We start from the raw sequence: 22,568 nt of genomic DNA, 5'->3' as shown, positions 1-22,568 counted from the left end.
TTCACGCAACTGACCTCACCTTTTAATTGCTGTGTTCCCTGAAGCACTAGATACAGGTCAGGCAAGATTTAATTGAATAGCAGCAGAAGCTCAAGGAACTGAATGGCCTACTCCTGTTCCAGAGTGAGACTCAAATTCCTCAGCAGAGGAATACAATCCTGTCCTTACGTAATACTTACTATAAGTGTCTCCACGGGAGATCAATATTATAAACAGCTTCTCTTTGGGATCGAGGTGCCTCCAAGACAGTAATTGATATTTGAGACCAAATAATTCACCTGTGACGGACCTGTTAATCTGTCACCTAAACCTAGGCAGGTCCATAGGACTCCAGGATATACAAATGGTGAGCAGCATGGAATTGTAGAACTGGTACCGAGGATGCTCCCCATTCATCTGCCGATAACCTTACTGGCCAAAGCCCTATTGGATTGCGCTGGAAAAGCAGCAGGAAACCTAGCAATAATTCATTTCTTAGCCTGTTGAATCCCAGCAATAGCCCAATGCATACATGGACCCCCAAGCCTTGGTTGTGTGGACCTGTGCCTATTCTCTGTGCAAATTATCTGGTCATTATCACATTCCTTTTTGTGGGACCTTGTGCTCAAATTGGTGCATTTCCTGCATCACAACAGTGACCACATTTATAAAAAAATAGGGCTTAATTGGCTGTGAAGTGCTGTGGCACATCCTGAGGTCATGAAGGGTGCTGTATAGCTCCAAGTTGTTCTTCATTTAGATAAGTGGAGAGAGATGTGTGCACCAGGCAAACAGAAACGCTACCTGAGTAGATTTCTCAGGAGTCTAGTTCAGAGACCAACACATGAACTGCTGGGTTGCTCCATGTGCTACACATCATCATCCTCGTGAGTTCTCTGCCTGAAGGCAGGTCCTTGGCGATTAATCAATGAACCACGGCTCTATATATAATATATATATTCCACATTATATGCTGTGATTTTTGCTATGGTTATGGCAAGGAGACAGACTACCTCAGCTAGAATGGGGATCGAGTTGATGTTAATCTGAACTACGCTCTAACCATCTAGACAACTGAGCTAACCAGCCCCCACAACCCCCATGCCAGACATACGGCAGACAAAAATAAATTACAAATAGAAAGTTAAAGACACTCAGAGGAATTGAAATAACGTCAAGAATGTGTCCAGAGAGTTTGTAAGTTTTTCCATTGAAAATAGGAATTGAAACTTTGCTCATGGGCATACATTGAACTATGTACTGTACAGTTAAAGTAAGTCAGGAACGTATAGTCGGAGCACAGTGTGAGATCAACTCAGCTGAAAGCCTTTAAGCCCATTTGGTCCCACCCCCTAGAATACCCGCTATTCCGTCTTCCTTACAGGATGGAACTGTTTCTTAAATGACTGGAACTTTAGCCTCAGCTACTCTGCCTGATAACATATTCTAGCTGCTGAACACTCGTTGGGGCTTTTGCCTTCACCCTGCCTTTCATCTGGCTCCCATCTAGCGTTGCTCCCAAACTGTCATATTGGGCTTGAAGCTCTGGCTCTGTTTCTCTCTCCACAGATGCTGTCAGACCTGCTGAGTTTTTCCAGCACATCCTCTTTTCAATTCAGATTTCTAGCATCTGCAGTATTTTTCTTTTATTACTATTAAGTGTGGTTGTTATGTGGACTAATAATACAGGGGTAAAAGCAAAATACTGCGGATGTTGGAAATCTGAAACAAAAACAGAAAATGCTGGAAAAACTCAGCAGGTCTGGCAGCATCTGTGGAGAGAGAAACAGAGTTAACGTTTCGACTCTGTATGGCTGTCCTTCAGAGCAATAATACAGGGGACTGGGCTAACAATCCAAGCAATGAAGAGTCCAAATCCTACAATGGCATTTTGGGAATTGGAATCAGATTTTTAAAAATCTGGAAATAAAAGTTTGATATCTGTAATAGTGGCTTTGAAATTGTTGGATTGCTGCAAGACTACAATTGGTTCACTTTTCCTGGGAAAGAAACCTGCCATCCTTTCCTGGTCTGGCCTATATGTAACTCTCGGCCAACATCAAAGATTGACTCCTAACTGGCCCATGTGGTCAAGAAAACCACTCAGTTTTATCAAAAGTGGTGCTAGAAGGTAGCCCATCACCACCCTCCCTGCAAATAACAATGAGAAAGAAATGAAGACTTGCCATGATGCCTGCATTTCAAGAATGGAAAAAATATGATACAGATCTGTCAGCCAAAGAGTAAGAAACATATGGAATAACCTGTCAACCAGGGGAGCAGAGGCAGAATGTTCGGGGTACTCAGAATAGAATAATAGGGCTGAATTTTCCCCCCGTCGAGGGGAAAGTTGATGGGCGGGTGTGTGCGGGCGCAGTTCTGATCGGCAACCCCAATCGGAGGTGCGGCGCCATTTTACGTGGGCGGGCCAATTAAGGCCCGCCCAGTGTGACGTCCGCAGGGAAGCGCTATGTGCTCCCTGTGCGGTGGGGGGGGGGGATTCCTAAAATCGAGAGTGTGCTCTTTTGCGCATGCGCAGGAAAGAGTGCACTCATCTCCCTGAGGCTAAGTGCACTCATCTCCCTGAGGCTAAGTGCAGCCTCAGGGAGATCGACTCAAAATGTGAAAAAGCTCAAAACAGAAAAATAAAATTTCCCTTACATGTCCCCTCATGTGACAATGTCGCATGAGTTGGGACATGTTCATAATTTCCAAAAAACTTTATACAAATTTTTAAAACCCTACATGAAACCTCATCCCGCCTGTGGATGAGGTTTCATGTTTTTTCTATTTCCCGCCGGGGCTCCTGGCCTGCCCGCCAACCTTAAGGTTGGATGGGCAGGTCCACTAATTACTTTAATTTCTCTGTCAATGGCCTCAATTGGCCATTGACAGGTCAGCGGGCGTGCAGCTGATTTTGCTGCTCCCCCGCCTTCCTGAAAATTTAAAAGGAGCGTGGTGACGTCGGGAGTTCCGCCCAACGTCACCGCCCGTCATTTTACGTGTCGGCGAGCGGGCCCCGCCCCCCCGCTTGCCGACCGGGAAATCCTGGCCTTGGTTTACTTGAAGTCAAGACGGTAAAATCCAGCCCATATAGTGCTAAAAGCTTGATGTTTGATGGGAAGAAGGTGTTTAAGGGGGATCTCATTGAAGTAGATAGTATATTGTTATGGTGAGGTCTACTTCTTGATATCTCCATTCTTGCTTTGTTAGGGTTGCTGATGTCTGGCTTTCCCACAACCCCGGATACTATACGTATCATTGTGCAGCCCAAGCAACACGTTGCTACTGTTGGAGATAGGGTCTTTCTCTGCTGCCAGGCCATTGGGCCCCCAGGTCTCGGCTATCAGTGGTTTCGAGGAAAGCAGGAGGTAAGAGTGGTGACTTCAGCCATCCTCTTATCATGGTAGACATTCACAGGACATTTGTTTAAAATAAGTCTTTTATATTGTCTGGAATACACGAGGAATGCCTGATGCCTTTAATAAATATTGGGACAGAGGTACATCTCATTAAAGTGGGACAGGTGAGGCAACTAAAATCCTGGACTTGCAAAGGGCCAGCTGCGGATAATCTCCAATGAGCATGACTGTGAGACATTTGGCCTATTTTCTACAGGCTGGTAGAAAGTTATTGGCTGAATGTGATGTAGGTGGGATAAAGGCCATGGTAAGGGGGTTCATGTTTGAATCCTTGCATTCAGATTTCAGCCTTGCCATGTATTGAAATTGTCCTATTCAAAGTCACAAATGACATCCTATGCGACTGTAACATGTGAACAATCCCTCCTCTCGACTTAAGTGCAGTCTTTAACAGGACTGGTCACACCATCCTCCTCTCCAGGACTTTGAACAAAAAAAAACAGTGCTGCTTTTGTCTGCATTGGAGTGCTGCTTAGAGGTGTCAGCTGTGGCTCAGTTCATAGCACCCTCACCTTTGAATCAGAAGGTTGTGGGTTCATATCCCACTCCCGGAAACCAAGAACTGTGAATGTACTCGAAAGAGTTACAATATCCTGCTCCCTGATTAGTACCACAAAATCCAACACCTCTCCATTGTCATCCAGTGGGACTGCATTCACCTGATTCCATTCTTATTTAATTGAATCCATTGATTGAACTGCACTGACTTCTCTTCCTGTTCTTACCATTGGGCCCACTCCCATTTCTCATTTACATGCTGCCCCATCGGCGACATCATCCGAAAACACAGTATTAGTTTCCACATGTACACTGACCACACCCAGCTCTACTTCACCACCACCACCTCCTTCACTGCCTCTAAATGACCAGACTGCTTCTCCAACATCCAGTACCAAATGAACAGAAATTTCCTCCAATTAAATATTGGGAAGACTGAAGCCATTGTCTTTGGTTCTTGCCACAAACTCCATTTCCTAGCCACTGACTCCATCCCTCTCCCTGGCAACTGCCTGAGAATGAACCAGACTTTGCCAAATTGCTGTAATATCTGACTCTGGACTTCCATTTGAACCATCGCTAAGGCTGCCTATTTCAACCTCTCCACTTTTCTACGTCTCTTTCTTCCTTTAAGATGCTTCTCAAAACCTACCTGTTTAATCAAGCTTTTGGTCATCTTCCTTAATATCTCCTCATGTAGCTTGGTGTCATATTTAATTTTATATCGCCCCATGAAGCACGTTGGGATTTTTTATTACATTCGTAACTAAATAACGGCAAGTTGTTGCTTGTATTTTGACTGTGGTTAGGATAAAGGATATTGTACATGAACTGCGTGTGGGGGCTGGTGAGGGTGTTTAAATGGGTGGGGTAGAGTCAGTGATGGGATAGATTCTACGTAGGCTATGGGAGGAATAGGATTGGTCAGCAAAAGATTGTTTCTCGTGCCTTTTCTTCATGGACTGTTTGTTAAGCGGCGTTGTCACCCCATTCAATCTCACTACGAACTTTCTTTTGTCAAGGTCAAGGGTGGAGACTCCTCGAAGCTTCTCTTCAACTGTGTTGACCTTGATGATGGTGACTGGTATGTCTGTAGGGTTCACTGTGGAGCCCACTATTTGTTTTCCAAATGGGTCCGGCTCCGAGTTGCCAGCAGCCCAACAAGTAAGTTAAAAATTTTGTAAGGGTTGAGTTTCCAGAATCAGGAAATTGCTCTGGTTAGGTTTCACTTCAAATTTCCACTAAAATTCATTTCCGCAAGCATGAGAGCAAAACCTTCCATCAACCAGGGCATTTGGGCAGCGTAATAGAACATATTTTTTTCATTAGACTATGCCTTAATGCATTTAGCTGTGGAAACTTGGTACAATGTTATTAATACAGCTGAAAATGGGTTTATCAGCATTGAAAAATGTTTAAAAATTAAACATTTTAGTCAGGGTTCTCAATTCTCCACCTGTGAGTAATCTATACAAAATCACTAAAAATGAATTTAGAAGACTAAACTGAACTTTTTACTGCTTTCATTGGTGTGCATTAGTCAGTTTCTTAGTAAATGAACTATCTTTTTACAGGAAAAACTTTTAAAATGTGCCTCCCAGTGTCTGTGTGCCTAAGAAAATGAGCACAATATAAAAAGGCTTCCCAAATTAGCACAATTGGTGTTCTTTTACTCTTTCATGAGACGTGGGTGTCGCTGACTAGGCCAGAATTTTTATTGCCCTTCGCTAATTGCCCTTGACAAAGTGGGGGTGACCTGCTTTTTTGAACCCACAGTGCTGTTAGGGAGGGATTTCCAGGATTTTGACCCAGCGACAGTGAAGGACAACGATATAGTTCCAAGTCAGGATGGTGTGTGACTTGGAGGGGAACTTGCAGGTGGTGGTGTTCCCATGCATCCTCTGCCCTTGTCCTTCTAGGTGGTAGGTGTTGCTGGTTTGGAAGGTATTGCTGGTGTAAGCTTGTAAATTTAGTCAAGCGTGGTCAGTTTTGTGCATGGGGCCTGATTCATTCAAATTTGAATCTTGAACCAATGTAAGAGATCATGGAAAACACAAGCGTGAGTAGTTTTCAGGGTAACCTACCCACATTTAACATTTCCAAGACTTCTGCATTGGTTTGCCTGATCCCCTCCAGATTGTATTGGAATCTGATTGAGGTGGTAGAAAGCTCCCCTCGTGATTTATAAACATAGAGAGAAAGCTACACATTGCTGTACCTGATGTACATGGAGGTTCCTAGGCTTGATGCCCGCTCTTTGCTGAGTTAATTGACCTTAGTTAGCGTAAGGGGCCGATATCGCTTTAAGAAGCCATGAAGTGTAGATTGACTACAGCATCTGTGATAGCTGCTCGATATTCTTAGCTCTGCTGGTTCCTTCCTCTTTTCTGTATCCTGTATCTTGGTGCGGTCATTTTCCATTAGAGTTGCTACCTACTGATTTAACCTTAAAACCCACTCCTTCCTGCACACACAGCATGACTGCCTGAAATTGAGGCTTGTTTCTAAGCCGCCTGTGTCTGCATGTCCATAACTCTCACTTTCTAAATCTTACAAGACTTGTCTGTTCAAGATGAATGAGATTGTGGAGTTGTTAGGTCAGTGTTAGTCAGTGGTTCATCAAGGACCACACTCCCAGCCATTCTCCACAATACTGCACCATGCTGATCTCCCAGTCATTTCCTGTTTTCACTCACATTCTTCTGAGTAGGTGCCAAGGACAAGACAATTGCTGAGTTGGCTTATCACAGTTAGGTGTTACCATAGGTTTCAGCACCTGAGGAGTTCAAAGTGGGTCAGATTTCCTGATGCTGTTCACCATCCAGTGATCATGCCCAATAGGGGCATTTCTGTGAAATTCGGTGAGGCTGGGATTGGACGTGATTGGATATCCTACAAACACACATCGAATGCATGGTTTAGTGAGATATTAGAGGAGAGCACAGGAACTGCCAGGGCCTGCACCCCAGCCAGGGCCCACATTTTTCTCAGCTGATGGCCACAGGGCTCGTTCCAGCAGGGCTCATTTGATGCTGATCAGGAGCAGGCAGAATGAACTTCACCTCATTCAGCAACATTGAGGTCAATTGTAGCAGCCCCTGCTCCTCCCACTATCACAAACTTGGGAAAACTAAACTAATGCAGCACTGACCAGGGATCAAAGCCAGGGCCTTCTGACATGTATGGCTCAGTAGCACAATGAGTGCTCCTTCTCCCCACTATCCCAGTAGGGTTGCCCTGCTCTGGTGATGCCTGATTTAGCTGAGGTCGAGCACAATTGATCTCGCATCTCCCTTTACAATGGAATCTTTGTTTTGTTTCACCAGGCGAGAGTGGGTTTGGCCTGAATTTGAACAGGGTGCACATTGTGGTGCATCCCAACTCACTGACCCTGAAGGAGGGTGATAGCTTGGTACTTCCTTGTTATGCTGTGGGTGATCCTCCGCCAAAGTACCAGTGGTTTCGGAACAACCGAATGCTGCCCGAGGCAAATGAACCATATCTAAAGGTTTGTGACCATTTCTGTCTCAAGTGATTGGCTGTGCCTTCAGTATTTGGCTCAAATAGAGGCCAGTTCTTTCTTGAATGTTAGAAGTAATAACCCTTCTGCTGTCACACTGCCTGGGCTAGGAAGTTTTTTAACTCATTCACTCATGCTGAAACAACAACTTGCTTTTCTTTAGCAGCTTTAATGTAGTAAATCGTCACAAAGTACTACACAGGACTGTTAGCAAGCAAGATTTGACACCGAGCCACATAGAATTATTAAGGCTGATGGCCCAAAGATTGGTCAAATAGGGAGGTTTTAAGAAGTGTCTTAAAAGAGGAAAGTGAAATAGAGAGGTGGAGAGGTTTAGGGAGGGAATTTCAGAGCTTAGGTCTTCAGCAGCTGAAGGCACAACCGCCAGTGGTAAAACAATTATAATCAGGGATGCTAAAGAGGCCAGAGTTCAGAGTGCAGATACCTCGGAAGATTGTAAGGCTGGAAGAGGTTACAGAGACAGGGAGGGCCAAGGCCAGGGCCAGATCTGAAAACAAGGATGGGAATTTCAAAAATCAAGACATCGCTTAACAAGGAGCCAAAGCAGGACAGTGAGGACAGAAAAGGTGGCTAAATGGGACGATGTAGGTTGGATGCCCTCAATTTACAAAGAATAGAAAATGGGTGGCTAGCCAGGAGTGTATTGGAATAATCAAGTCTAGAGGTAACAAAGGCAAGAAGGAGGATTTCAGCTACCATGGTGTTGAGACAGGAGTCGAGCTGAGTGATGTCAACGTACTGATGCTGTGTCACTGAGGAGCAGCATGTAGATGAGAATAAGGTTAGGGCCAAGGATAGATCCTTGGGGGACACCAGAGGTAATGGTACAGGACTAAGAAATGAAGCCATTGCAGGTGATTCTCATGCTATGACTGGATAACCAGTTGAGTGCAGTCTCCACCTGGCTGGACGACAATGAAGAGGCATGGTGGATGAGGATGGTATAGTCAGCCATGAGAAAGGCTGCAGACAGGTCTGGAAGGATGAGCGGAGATAGTTTATCATTGTTACAGTCACAAACAATGCCATTTGTAACTTTGGTAAATGTACAATGGTAGGGTTGGAAACCTAAGTGGCGGGATTCAAAAGTTGAGTTCACGGTAAGGTGGGAATGGATTTGGAAGATTGATAGTATGTTTATTTAAGAACTTTTAAGCAGAAAGAGAGGTTCATAAGGACGGAGAGGTCAAGTGTTGTTTTTTGAGGAGACTTGCACCAATATTATACTAATTATGCAAGCTCATTTAAGAGCAAGAAATGTCCATTAGATCCAATGACCACATTCCTTCAATATAATTGATCAGCTCGACCTATACCAACTTTCACCAGATTCCTCTGCCCCACCTTCTTAGCAGATCCCCCAATCTCCCCCCATCTCAGAAATGCATCTAATTATATTGCGCCCACCTTCTATTTATATAGCCCTCTTCAAATTCTTCCATGGTAACTTATTTCACAGCATGATTCTCTTTTGGGTGAAGAATTCACTGAATTCCCTTCGTTGCTTATCTCTAATTGGTGTCTGCGTCACCATAATATTAAACCAATAGAATGCAAACAAAATTTAACAAGAAGTTAATTTACTTAAAGATGAAGTGTCCCAAGTCTGGAGTTGTTGATGATTTTAGCAGGCAATTGTTTGCCTGACATTCCTCCGTCACTATTTAAGCAGGGGTTAAGCTTTTGGTCCTAAATAATAACTATCTTAGAAATCTTTTACTTTCCTTCTTAAAATGCTGAGATGTACCTTCAGACTTGTAGGCTACAAGTCTATGGAGGCTATGGTGTGGTTTACGATCCACTAGTCCCTGGACTTTCAGCCCTGACTGTTGGGCCACAGGAAGAATATGTACACTTGAAAGGGTGCAAAGAAGAGCAAAGAGACTGAATCCAACATAAAGAGGATGAGGCAGCTCTGGTTGAGAAACATGTTGATTAAGATGCAGGTCTCACTAAGGGTTATATAACATCAAATTATCAAGTGGTAGTGGTGGGTGAAACCCAGAATATTCCGATTAACCCAGAAAAGTAGGACACAAACAGAAATTGGGGAAAAGTAAGTTTCAATAATCTATCTGGAAAAAATTCTTTGCCCGAAGAGTACAGAATATTTGGAATAATCAGCCAATTAGAGAAATAGAAGCGGCAGCAGGATTATTCAAATTATAGTTTGATGCCAGGATGGGAGAGTTAACATACAAAGGGCTGCATTAAGGTACCAGAAGGGCAGGCTTTGATTAGAGAGTTATTGTATGATAGGCTTCAATGAAAAATTGAACAAGCTCAGTGTGCTTCAGTGTGAGAAAAATGCAATAGGAATGGACTTCAATAAGTTTAATTTGTGATCTTTATCCTGTTTATGATCCTCTGGGATCACACCCTGAAATTTGGAGATTGGTGCAGATTTTGAAGAACTTAGTTTTAATTGCCTTCAATCAGGCTTGAAATGCAAATTTGTTTCTAGCCAAGATTTCAAAATTCATGTGGTCATATTATGGATATGTCTTTAGGTCTCATGACAGAGAGAGGCTCCACTGAGTGTCCTGTAGTCTGACATTGCCTGGATGTGTAAACTGAAGACACTAAAGATGGACTATGATAAATATTACGATGCACTGTATTTGAGGGTTGTGTTTCTCAAGGTGGAGAATGGCAGTGCTGGGTTCATGGGATGAAGCAATTGTCTTATGAGGAAAGATTGGACAGATTGGTTCTGTATCTATTGATGTTTAGAAGAATGAGAGGCGATCGTATTGAAACATATAAGATCCTGAAGGGACTTGACAGGGTGGTTGCTGAAGGGATGTCTCCCCTTATGGGAGAGACTAAAACTAGGGGACACAGCTTAAAAATAAGGTGATTCCCATTTAAGATGGAGATGAGGAGAAATCTTTTCTCTCACAGGGCCACTAGTCCCTTCTGCAGAAAGCAGTGGAGCCAGGGTCATTGAATATTTTTAAGGCTGAGCTAGATAGATTCTTGACTGACAAGGGAGCAAAGGGTATAGGGGTAGGCAGGAAAATAAGAGGCCATAATCAGATTAGCCAGGATCTTATCAAAAGAAGAACAGGCTCGAGGGGCCAAATGGCATACAACTGCTCCTAATTCATATGTTTGCATCAGGAGTCCTGCTTTTGCCTCTCTGCCAGTATTAAGCACTCCCAGCTCAGGTCCAGCAGACGTTAGATGCAAGTTTGGATTTCCTGATTACCACACTCACCCGACAAACACTTTCACTTTCTGCTCAAGAGATTTGGTGGATTTAATTTGTTTTTTTACCTTTATTTCTCCCTTCTCTCCAAATATGCTGAATGTTGGGTGTAATTCCTCAGGCACTAGCAGTTCTCCCATGAAATATAGAGAAAGGACTTGCATTTGTCTAGCACCTTTCACTACCTCAGAATAGCCAAATGCACTTTACAACAAAATGAAGTACTTTTGAAATGTGGAAACGTGGCAGTCAATTTTCAGACAGAAAGTTCCCACAAACGAAATAAGCAGACACTTGATTAAGGTGTTGGTTGAGCGATAAATATTGGGATACCAGAATTCCCCTGCTCTTTCTCAAATATTGCCCTGGAATCTTTTATGTTGGCCTGACAGGACACAGATAGCCTTGGTTTAAATGTTTTATTTGAAAGAAGAGACCTCTGACAATGCAGCGCTCCCTCATTACTGAACTGAAGAGCCAGATAGGATTATATGCTCAATTCTCTGGAGATGGGCTGAACCCATGATCTTCTAATTCAGAGGCAAGAGAGACACCACTGAGCTATGGCTGTCCTCCTTTACTTTATGACTGATCATTCTTGAGAGCGTCAGTAGGATGATGAACCATGAAGGACGAGGAAGCCTGGTCCTCTCCCCTCCCGAAGCTCACGTACATGCAATTCCAGCAGGGAGCCCCAGAGAACCATCAAGAGCAGGGTTCCTGCTGATTGGCCCCTCCTAGACCTAGAAGCACTGAGATCAAATGCAACATTCTACCTCCCCCCTCTACCTGCTGGGATGAGTTCAACCAACTTGAACGCAGAACCTAAGACCTTCTAAGCACCTGGGGCCTCCCTATCAATTGCCACTGAAGCCCTAGGGCAAGTTGTAAATTGTTGTTGGAGACCTTGATGTCTTGTGCCTCAGCATTGTAAGCTTCATTGTAAGACCAACTCTATGTTAAAGGACAATGAGTAGACATGGGCCATACTCTACTCTTCCTTCTATGGAAAGGAGTCAAAGGAAAACTTGTTGGTTTAACCGAGCTGGTTCTCTATTCTTACAACCAACTTACTGCCTGAAAGAACATTATCAAATGGTGACATGAATTATCTAATCAGGAAAGGTGTACTTATTTCCCTGTTATCAATTTTAAACCCAGATCAATGGAGTCACGACTGCTGACCGCGGGGACTATTGTTGTCATGTGTTCAATCTTTATCATGAGGTCTGGAGCAAGATTGTCCCTGTGGAGATCGGTATGTTCAATGTAATTATCATAAATCTCGGTGTGTAATTTAACCCAGTGCATAAGACAACCCCATTGTTTTGATCCCAAAAATTATGATTTTGCATACACTCGGCATGTAAGTTAACCCCTCTTTTCAACCACGACATGCTATACTCACATTAGTAGTCAGCCTCAATTTTTCACCTCATAAGTGCATGTTTTGCTTACCGATACCTTACAACTAGGCACAAGAGATCAAGCGGGCGATACGGGCTGTGTTGCGAAGACGCATGGAAGCTTTAGATACGCCCACTCTTTTTGTCGGATGCTGATGACATTTCAAAAAGGCAACCACCCACTCCCACTCCAGCAGTTCACTTTTATACTTGGTGTATACGTCAAACCCCATTGTTGGAAGAATTTTTTGAGGCTTCAAAGGTTGACTTATACACCAATGTCTATGGTAATTGTTCCTCTGGAAAATTTTCTACTCCGTTTTCTCCTCTCATCTCCTTAAAAACTGACTCGTACTGAGGTGTGGTTTCATTATTGCACAAAGTTATGTTTCTTCTTTATCCTTTAATGACCCAATCAATACCTTCTTCAATGAAGCTTTTCTTGTGGGCACTGATGAAGGTAATGTTTTCAGAATGGCTTCGCTCATCCAACACTCTGTTGATCAAATACCATTTCACATCATCTGTTTATTGCTATCGACTGCCAGGTACCTTTTCAATGAGAGCAGTCTATTTGACCATGCCTGCCTGATGAGGCCTGTCTTATCCTCACCTATATCAACACAAATGGCAGAGGTCACTGGATAAACACTGGTTGTTTTTTTCTAGAGGCATTGAGGCTAATTGTAGCATCCCTACTGCTAACCTGGCTATGGTTAGCTGATGGAATACTCTCCTCTTGCCTGGATGAGTACAACTCCAACAACACTCAAGAATTTCAATACTATCAAGGTCAAAGCAGCTGCTAGATAGGCACCCCATCGACCACCTTAAACATTCACTCCTTTCACCTCTGGAGTACAGTGTACCGTCTACAAGATGCACTGCAACAATTTGCCAAGCCTTTGTTGACAGCACCTTCCAAACCCACGACTTCTGCCACCTAGAAGGACAAGGGCAGCAACTGTATGGGAACACCACCACCTGCAAGTTCCCCTTCAAGCTACACACCATCCTGATTTGGAAACATATCGCTGTTCCTTCACTGTCACTGGGTCAAAATCCTGGAACTCCCTTCCTAACAGCACTGTAGGTGCACCTACACCACATGGACTGCAGCGGTTCAAGAAGGCAGCTCACCACCACCTTCTCAAGGGCAATTAGGGATGGGCAACAAATGCTGGCCTTGCCAGCAACACCCACATCACATCAACAGATTTTTTATTCATTCATGGGATGAGATTTGCAACTTGGAGCTTGCGAGCTCAACCCCTCCTTTGGCAAGTTGTGAAACTCAACTCAAAATGAATTTTGATAATTTGTGGGCTGCCGGCGCTAATCACGGTTCTTGTAAAAAAAACCCAGCTACTTCGCCAGTGCCCATCAGATAAGTGAGCCCACCAATGTCCCCAGCCTGACGACCACGTTGTTGACTCTTCATGCCCTCTAGTGTGGCCGAGCAAATCACTCATTTTAAGACAAATGCTGCCATGTTCAATGATAAACATCATCATCACTCCTCAGAGCAGCCAGAGCAGTAAAAGTGGCCTTGCCAGTGTAAAGCACATCCTGAGAACTAATTATATGTATTTTTTTTAAAAAGCACAGACTGGGTGATTGACCCTTGGATCTTTGGGTCCTGTATAACTCAGTTTAATATTTGGTGCTACACTTATTGCAGAAATAATAAAACTTTAACCCTGATTGGAAAAGATTACATCTCTTTTGCTATCAACTTTGCGCCTGAGTGAAATGTGAGGCGTTGAGATTTGTTCTAGCTGCTGTGTCTTTTTTCTGCATTGCAATGTCAATATCTACTTGAGGATTTTTTATTTTAACAAACCTCCACTGTTGTCATGGTTACCGCTGTCACAAGTTCATATTTCTTCTTTATCCTTTCAGGACCCAATACCTCCTTTAATGAGGCATTCCTCGTGGGCACTGATGAAGGTAATGGTTTCTGAATGGTTTAGCTTATCCAACACACTTGCCCATATTCTATTTCACGTCACGTGGCAATCACCCAAAACCTCCATGCTCACTGACCGATATTGGCTCCCAGTCTCCCAGAGTCTCCAATTTAAATATTTTACTCTCATGTATAAATCCCTGCATTGCGTCTCACCTCCCTATCTCTGTTTCCTGTTTCAGCCCTTTAGCCTGCTGAGGACTCTGCATTTCTTCAACTCTGGCTCTTGTAAGCTGACACTCCTTCGCCCAACCATTGGTGGATGTGCCTTCAGACTTTCATGCCATAAGCTCTGGAATTTCCTCTCTAAATCTTCGCACCTCCCCCTTCAGCTTAAAACTAAGCACTTTGACCAGGTTTTTAGTCACCAGTCCTAATATCTTTCTTTGCCTTGGTGTCTGAATACACTTCTGTGAAATATCTTTGAGCGATCTTGCAATGGGTCTGAATCAAGTCAGTGAGGGTCAGAATCCCGGTCAGTGAGGGTCAGAATCCCGGTCAGTGAGGGTCAGAATCCCGGTCAGTGGGGGTCTGAATCCAGTGGGTGAGGGTCAGAATCCAGTCAGTGAAGGTCAGAATCCGGTCAGTGAGGATCTGAATCCCAGTCAGTGAGGGTCAGAATCCCAGTCAGTGAAGGTCTGAATCCGGTCAGTGAGGATCTGAATCCCGGTCAGTGAGGGTCAGAATCCCAGTCAGTGAGGGTCAGAATCCCAGTCAGTGGGGGTCTGAATCCCAGTCAGTGGGGGTCTGAATCCCAGTCAGTGAGGGTCTGAATCCCAGTCAGTGAGGGTCTGAATCCCAGTCAGTGAGGGTCTGAATCCCAGTCAGTGAAGGTCTGAATCCCAGTCAGTGAAGGTCTGAATCCCAGTCAGTGAAGGTCTGAATCCCAGTCAGTGAAGGTCTGAATCCCAGTCAGTGAAGGTCTGAATCCCAGTCAGTGAGGGTCTGAATCCCAGTGAGTGAGGGTCTGAATCCCAGTGAGTGAGGGTCTGAATCCCAGTCAGTGAAGGTCTGAATCCCAGTCAGTGAAGGTCTGAATCCCAGTCAGTGGGGGTCAGAATCCCAGTCAGTGGGAGTCTGAATCCCAGTCAGTGAAGGTCTGAATCCCAGTCAGTGAAGGTCTGAATCCCAGTCAGTGAGGGTCTGAATCCCAGTCAGTGAGGGTCTGAATCCCAGTCAGTGAAGGTCTGAATCCCAGTCAGTGAAGGTCTGAATCCCAGTCAGTGAAGGTCTGAATCCCAGTCAGTGAGGGTCTGAATCCCAGTCAGTGAGGGTCAGAATCCCAGTCAGTGGTGGTCTGAATCCAGTCGGTGGGGGTCAGAATCCCAGTCAGTGAGGGTCTGAATCCCAGTCAGTGGGGGTCTGAATCCGAGTCAGTGAGGGTCTGAATCCCAGTCAGTGAGGGTCTGAATCCCAGTCAGTGAGGGTCTGAATCCCAGTCAGTGGGGGTCTGAATCCCAGTCAGTGGGGGTCAGAATCCCAGTCAGTGAGGGTCAGAATCCCAGTCAGTGGGTGTCTGAATCCCAGTCAGTGAGGGTCTGAATCCCAGTCAGTGAGGGTCTGAATCCCGACCAGTGAGGGTCTGAACCCGGAGGATCTAAACTCTGGTCAGTGATGATTCATTTTGCTTGCTCTGTCTCCGATGAAAGATCAGTTGATGTTTTGCTGTGCTTTCCTACAGACTCAAGCCCAGGACCACTGCTGAAAGCTCCCCATCGACCTGAGGATTTCTATGGTAAATTTGCGCAGTTTTCAAATCACTTTGTATTTTCTTTCCAAAAAGGACACTGTGTGCTAGTTATTGGGTGAACCTGGACAGTGTGTGTCAGCAGAATATTTGACCTTGTCCACATTGATCCTGCTGTCCAGGTGGGCACTCGCCCATGGGTCACTGGGTAAAGATTTGAGTCACACTGCAGTTCCTGGAGAGTGGCTACAATGGGCAATGTCTACACTGGGAATAGTCTCAGGTTAGATGGATGAAGAAATGTGATAATAGAGAAAAAACGGAAAAGGGTTAACACCAGCACCCCCAACTACCCCACCAACCCCTCCACTGCTACATAAATACAAGGACTAAAGTATAGTGATTTTTACAACCTCAAGGTGTTTCAAAGCACATTGCAGCCAATGAATACTTTTTTCTTTGAAATGTTATCACCGTGGTGAGGTTAGAAACATGGCAGTCAATTTATGCACAGCAAGATTCCACAGTCATGTGATAATGACCAAATCATGTTTTTTACTGATGTTGATTGGGGAATAAATATTGACCAGGGCACTAAAGAGAACTTACTTGCTCTTCTGCAGAATAGCGCCATGGGATCTCGATTTATCATCTGACCTGGCAGACAGCACCTCTGATAGTGCAGCACTCTCTGTGTCAGCCTAGATTTTTGTGTTTAAGTCTCTGGAGTAGATCCACATGAATAAATGAATTTATTCTTTTATATTCACTCGTAATTCATGATAAGCTTTAGGAACATCAGACATCAGATTCTTCGTATGCTTCGATGTAATAATCCTGACCTGAGTGGCATGATGATGGGGTGACCCATGGATTAGACTCTTTGCATTAGGGGCTTTGGTAGAATGTAAGCCAACAACAGGTGGGGCTTTTCCTGTGTGAAATAAGTTTGACTAGCATCAACCCTTATTTAGTGGGCTAGGATCCACAGTTAAAAACTACCCCCAATTCACATGAAGTGCCCCTGAGGTAGGAAAAGTTGCATGGGTGCATTCCCTGAGCTTGGGACTGAGATACATAATTGGGAAGAATAGCATGAACGTCACTCTGTACTCTGACCCATGCTACCGATACCTGATCTATAAATGTTTGATGCTGACACTGAAAGTCTGACATGCTCTGTTGCTGATTTCAGACAATACAGAGGGGACTTGCAATGCGGGTCCCAATTGCTCACTCAGTCCTTGTTTCTTTCAGCAACAGACAAGGTGGCTCTGCTAATGGGGAACATGAATTATTTACACCACAAGCAGCTGAAGGCTCCAATGGTAGATGTGCATGAGCTCACAAACCTCCTTCGCCAGCTTGACTTCAAGGTTGTGTCCCTGCTTGACCTCACCAGACTCGAGATGCACAGAGCTGTGTATGAATTCCTGCTGCTTCTTGACAAGGGAGTGTATGGTACTTACAAGTTAACTTTTCCAGCTCAGGTTTAAACAGGCTACCTCCCCGCAAATTTCTGGTTCCTCCCTTCCTCTCCTGAAGCTGGGCTGAGTTCCACGGGCTCCAGCAGCCATCTGCCAGCTCTACGTTTCTGGAGTGTTGTTGGGGTATTTGACCATAGGAGCATTGCAGTCCTACTGATCCTGTTCTCGACCTGCGCTCCTTGCAAGGATTACCGGATAGTGATCAGGAACAGTAAATCGGCCTGATTCTCCACTCACTAACCTCGGGTGCTGAAACCAACTGGAGCACCATTTATCGCAACTTGATTTCAGATGAGCTAGTTTAGCAGAGTCTGAGATTTGAATCTCAGAGCCAGGTGTGAGACAGGGAGTCTATATTATTGAGGAGAGTTAAGTGTGAATGCTGGGTATCTGTACTGTTGGGGGCGGTCGGGATGTAGGTCGATGTGAGTTAATGTGTCTGTGCTGTTGGGGAGAGGATTTGATATGATGCAGGGATTTTATGTTGTTATGGAGGCTGTTGGGTGTGGGCGTTGGGAGTCTAGGATGTTGGGTGAGTTTTGGATGTGACACAGGGTGTCTGTGTTGTTCGGGGACTGTTGGGTGTGACACAGAGTGTCATGGTTGGGTTGGGTGTTGGATGTGGCACAGGGCGTCTGTTGTTGGCAGGGGTGGTTTTGCGTGACACAGGGTCTCTTGTTCAGGAGGTATTGGGTGTAATATAGGGTGTGGGGGGGAGTTGGCTGTGAGTCCAGGGTCTCTCTTTTTATTGAGGGTAGTTGAACATTCACTTTTTCCTCAGGTTTGCTTTACTACGCCGGCCATGGATATGAAAACTATGGGAACAGCTTCATGGTTCCCATTGATGCTCCAGGTTCCTACACATCCGAACACTGCCTGTGTGTCCAAAACATTCTGCAGTTGATGCAGGAGAAACAAACTGGGCTGAATGTCTTCCTCCTTGACATGTGTCGCAAAAGGTGTGGAAAAGGAGAATTTCATTCTTAAACTCTCTTTCTGTGTTCAGCAGTATTGGGGAATGGTGCAGGCATCATCAAACACACCCAGGGCACTGAGGGCAGATACAGCATGGGTTAGATGTGGAGTGAAACTCTCTCTACACTGTCCCATGATAACACTTCCAGGGCAGGTGTGGACTGGGTCAGATCATTGCTTCCCAAACTTTTTCCTGTTGTGCCCCCATTTAAATGCCTCAGACTTTGTGTGACCCCCAAAGCTGTTGAGCAGGGGAGAAGCTGCTGAACACCCACCTTTTCACATGTTTTTTTTTGCAGCAGCAGCAATCAGGCCTCAAACAGCAGTCCATTAGGTCACGTCCACCAATAGAAAAAAACACAAACATTTTAGGGCCCTTACAGTGTCAAAAATCAGCTGAGCTCCACGGGAGCCTAAAATCTCATCTCGCGACCCCACTGGGGGTCACAACCCACAGTCTGGAAAGCTCCGGGTTAGATACAGAACAGAGCTCCCTCTGCAGTTGCTGCATCAAACACTCCCTGGGCAGGCACAGCACATATCAGATGTAGAGTAAATCTCCCTCTTCGTTGTGCCACAGTGCAGCCAGGTCGGAGAATGATAAGCTGCAGAATTCATAGGTAATTTTGGGGAGTGGTGTAGTTTTCTCCCTCTCCCAACACTTGGGTTGTAAAGCTGCTTAAAGCCTCTTCTAATTTGCTCCAATACGGTCCATGTGTCCCATCTTCTGAAGAACACTTCTGCTATGGTTTTTTTTTTAAAGTCCCCACATGGGACATCCTATGGTCATTCCAAGCACGGTTGTTACTTCACTCTTGGACCAGAGTCAGGGTGTAGGCCCATGCCCACTCGGAATTGGGTGGAGAGGTTGACTGAAAGGTGAAATTTTTTCATTCCCCATCACAAACATCTCTCACCTTGGTCAGCATCACTGGGGAAAACAAAGATAAACCAGCTTCAGGGAATAAAAACCAAAATTGCTGGAAATACTCAGCAGATCAGGCAGCATCCTGAGAGAGAGAAAGTTAACATTTCAGGCCAATGATCTTACATCAGAACTGGAAGATGTGAGAGAGGAGCAGTCTCAGAGCCAAGAAAAAGAGGTCGGGGATGGTGAGGGGTTGGGGGGTGGTGGGGGTGATGAGGTAAAAGGAAAGAGCAAAGGCAGAGGTCTGTGTTAGGAGGGAGGGCAGAAATGATTAAATGACAAAAGGGATGATGCTACAAAAGAAAGGGCTGACAATGGATCCCAGAGGATGTGTAAATATGACTATAAGGGCTTCTTTGTAACTTTATCTTCCCAGGAACATGCATGATGAAATCATTCCACAAATGGAAGCCTTGAGAGTCACAGCAAATATTGTCTATGGTTATGCCACGTAAGGAATACAGCTGTTCTTTATCCTCTCTAACTTTAGCCAGTCTAATTTTGTAATTATTTACAGTGTTGCCTCTTAGAGGTATCCCATCTTCAGTCACTGCATTGCCATAGAACTAAATAACTTTGATAGCGCTTTTCACAACCTCAGGACATGTGAAACTGTTTCACAACCAATTAACTACTCTTCGAAGTGTACTCACCATTGAAATGTAGGAAATGTGCTTTTCATATTGTGCACACCAAGCTCCCATAAACAGCAATGTGATAATGCCCAGATAATCTGTTTCATTGATGTCATGTTGGTAGTCCTGTCTCAAGTGCCAATCCAAGTGGTAGTCCAATCTCAGGCCTCAAACCAGGTGGTAGTCCTATCTCATGTGTCAGTCCAGATGGTGGTCTTATCTCAGGCATCAGTCCAGATGGTGGTCTTATCTCAGGCATCAATCCAGATGGTGGTCCTATCTCATGCACCAGTCCAGGTGGTGGTCGTTTTTCATGCGCCAGTCCAGTTTGTGGTGCTATTTCATGCAGATCATGGATCAGTCCAGGTGGAAGTCCTATCTCGGATCCCAATCTACGTAGAGATCCTATCTCAGGTGCCAGTCCAGGTGGAAGTCCTATCTCGGATCCCAATCTAGGTAGAGATCCTATCTCAGGTGCCAGTCCAGGTGGAAGTCCTATCTCGGATCCCAATCTAGGTAGAGATCCTATTTCAGGTGCCAGTCCAGGTGATGGTCCTATTTCGTGCGCCAGTGCAGGTGATGGCCCTATCTCAGGTGCTGGTCCAGATGATAGTACTACTTTAGGTACCAGCCCAGGCGGTGGTCCTATATCAGGTGTCAGTCCAGGTGCTGGTCCTATCTCATGCATCAGTCCAAAGTGCTGGTCCTCTTGGGTGCCAATCCAGATGGTGGTCCTAACTTGGATGCCAGTCCAGGTGGTGGTCCTATCTCAGGTGTCCTTCAAGGTGATAGTCCTACTTCAGGTGCCAGTCCAGGTGGTGGTCCTACTTCAGGTGCCAGTCCAGGTGGTGGTCCTATTTCAGGTGCCAGTCCAGGTGCTGGTCCTACTTCTGGTGCCAGTCCAGGTGATATTACTACCTTAGGCACCGGTCCAGGTGGTGGTCCTATCTCATGCACTAGTCCAAGTGGTGGTGGTCCTCAGGGCGAGCTGTAATGTAAATGGAGAGTGGGAGGCTGAATGATGGGCATTAATCAGCCCCTGACCATGTGGTTGACTCGTTTCAGAGAGTGTTAATGATCCATAGGCTTGTCAATTATTGAACTTTTCCAGTTGCCCGGATGCAGAGGCATATGAAATCAGCCAAGAGGAACTTTCAAATGGGATTTTCATCAGCTTCCTGAAGAAACGTTTTTTGGAGGATGAAAAAATCACTGTCCTGCTGGATAAAGTTGCAGAAGGTGAATTCGATTTTACACAAAGAATAAAGCTCTCCTCAGTGGGTTAAGACCATGCCCACTTCAGGCACTGGGCCACAAAGGGCTGGAAACATTGCACGTTAAAAAAGGAAGTCCATTTTTCCCCCTTTTTATGCAGACCTGTTACTGTTCTTTACGATCATGTTGTACTTATCCAATCTGGTATATCCCATCTCCCTGTTGGCCTGGGGCAATCTGGCTGCCTGTTCATTCCTGGGCACTGTACCCATCTCACTGTACCCATTCCTCCCTCCCAGAAGCATGATAACACCCCCCTTGTCCTCACTTTTCACCCCACCAGCCTCTGCGTTCAAAGGATCATCCTCTGCCATTTCCACCAACTCCAGCAACTACCGACTGTCACTGACCTCATCTCCTCTGGAGATCTTCCCTCCACAGCTTCCAACCTCAGTCTCCCAACCCCGAACAGCCTGCTTTCACTTCCTCCCCAAAATCTACAAACGGGACTGTCCCGGTAGACCGTTCATGTCAGCCTGTTCCTGCCCCACGGAACTCATTTCTTCCTATCTTGACTCTGTTCTCTCTCCTCTTGTCCAGTCTCTCCCCACCTACATCCGCGATTCCTCTGATGCCCTACGTCATATTAACAATTTTCAGTTCCGTGACCCTAACCGTCTCCTCTTCACCATGGACGTCCAATCCCTCTACACCTCCATCCCCCACCAGGATGGTCTGAGGGCTCTCTGCTTCTTCCTTGAACAGAGGCCCGAGCAATCCCCATTCAGCCCTACTCTCCTCCGTCTGGCTGAACTTGTTCTCTCACTGAACAATTTCTCCCTAAACTTGTCTCATTTCCTCCAAATAAAAGGTGTGGCTATGGGTACCCACATGGGCCCCAGTTATGCCTGTCTCTTTGTATTGGGTATGTGGAACATTCCTTGTTTCAGTCCTAATCAGGCCCCCTCCTACAACTCTTTTCTGTACATCGATGACTGCTTCGGTGCTGCTTCATGCTCTTGCCTGGACCTGGAAAAATTTATCAATTTTGCTTCCAATTTCCACCCCTCTATCACCTTCATATGGTCCATCTCCGACACTTGCCATCCCTTCCTTGACCTCTCTGTCTCCATTTCTGGTGATAGACTATCCACCAATATTCATTATAAGCCCCACAGCTACCTCAACTACAGCTCCTCACACCCTGCTTCCTGTAAGGGCTCAATCCAATTCTCTCAGTTCCTAAGCCTCTGTCACATTTGTTCTGATGAATGGTGCTTCCAAAATGGTGCTTCTGACATCTCTTCCTTCTTCCTTAACCGAGATTTACCCCCCACTGTGGTTGACAGGGCCCTCAACCGTATCCAACCCATCTCCCGTGCCTCTGCCCTCACACCTTCTCCTTCCTCCCAGAACCATGATAGGGTCCCCCTTGTCCTCAACTTTTCACCTCACCAGCCTCCGCATTCAAAGAATCACCCTCCGCCATTTCCACCAACTCCAGCATGATGCCATCACCAAACATATCTTCCCCTCACCTCCCCATCAGCATGGTTCAATCCTTCATCACCCCCAACACCTCATCCTCTTCCCACGGCACTTTCCCATGCAATCG

General features: G+C 45.3%; 1 protein-coding gene across 1 annotated transcript in view; it reads left to right on the top strand.

Moving 5' to 3' along the window:
* Positions 1-22,568, top strand: part of LOC144689223 (mucosa-associated lymphoid tissue lymphoma translocation protein 1-like) — a 42,275-nt gene that overhangs the window by 2,687 nt on the left and 17,020 nt on the right. Inside the window, exons 3-12 of the mRNA XM_078556329.1 lie at positions 3,193-3,350; positions 4,922-5,063; positions 7,226-7,407; positions 11,813-11,909; positions 13,960-14,007; positions 15,708-15,761; positions 16,971-17,174; positions 17,982-18,159; positions 19,480-19,554; positions 20,850-20,977. Of these exons, the coding sequence (XP_078412455.1) occupies positions 3,193-3,350; positions 4,922-5,063; positions 7,226-7,407; positions 11,813-11,909; positions 13,960-14,007; positions 15,708-15,761; positions 16,971-17,174; positions 17,982-18,159; positions 19,480-19,554; positions 20,850-20,977 (1,266 nt within the window). The remainder of the gene's footprint in view (positions 1-3,192; positions 3,351-4,921; positions 5,064-7,225; positions 7,408-11,812; positions 11,910-13,959; positions 14,008-15,707; positions 15,762-16,970; positions 17,175-17,981; positions 18,160-19,479; positions 19,555-20,849; positions 20,978-22,568) is intronic.

The sequence above is a fragment of the Cetorhinus maximus genome, chromosome 13, assembly GCF_964194155.1.
Source record: "Cetorhinus maximus chromosome 13, sCetMax3.hap1.1, whole genome shotgun sequence".
Classification (NCBI taxonomy): Eukaryota; Metazoa; Chordata; class Chondrichthyes; order Lamniformes; family Cetorhinidae; genus Cetorhinus; species Cetorhinus maximus.
The sequence above is the reverse complement of the archived record's forward strand: the minus strand, read 5'-3'. Positions and strand labels throughout refer to the sequence as shown.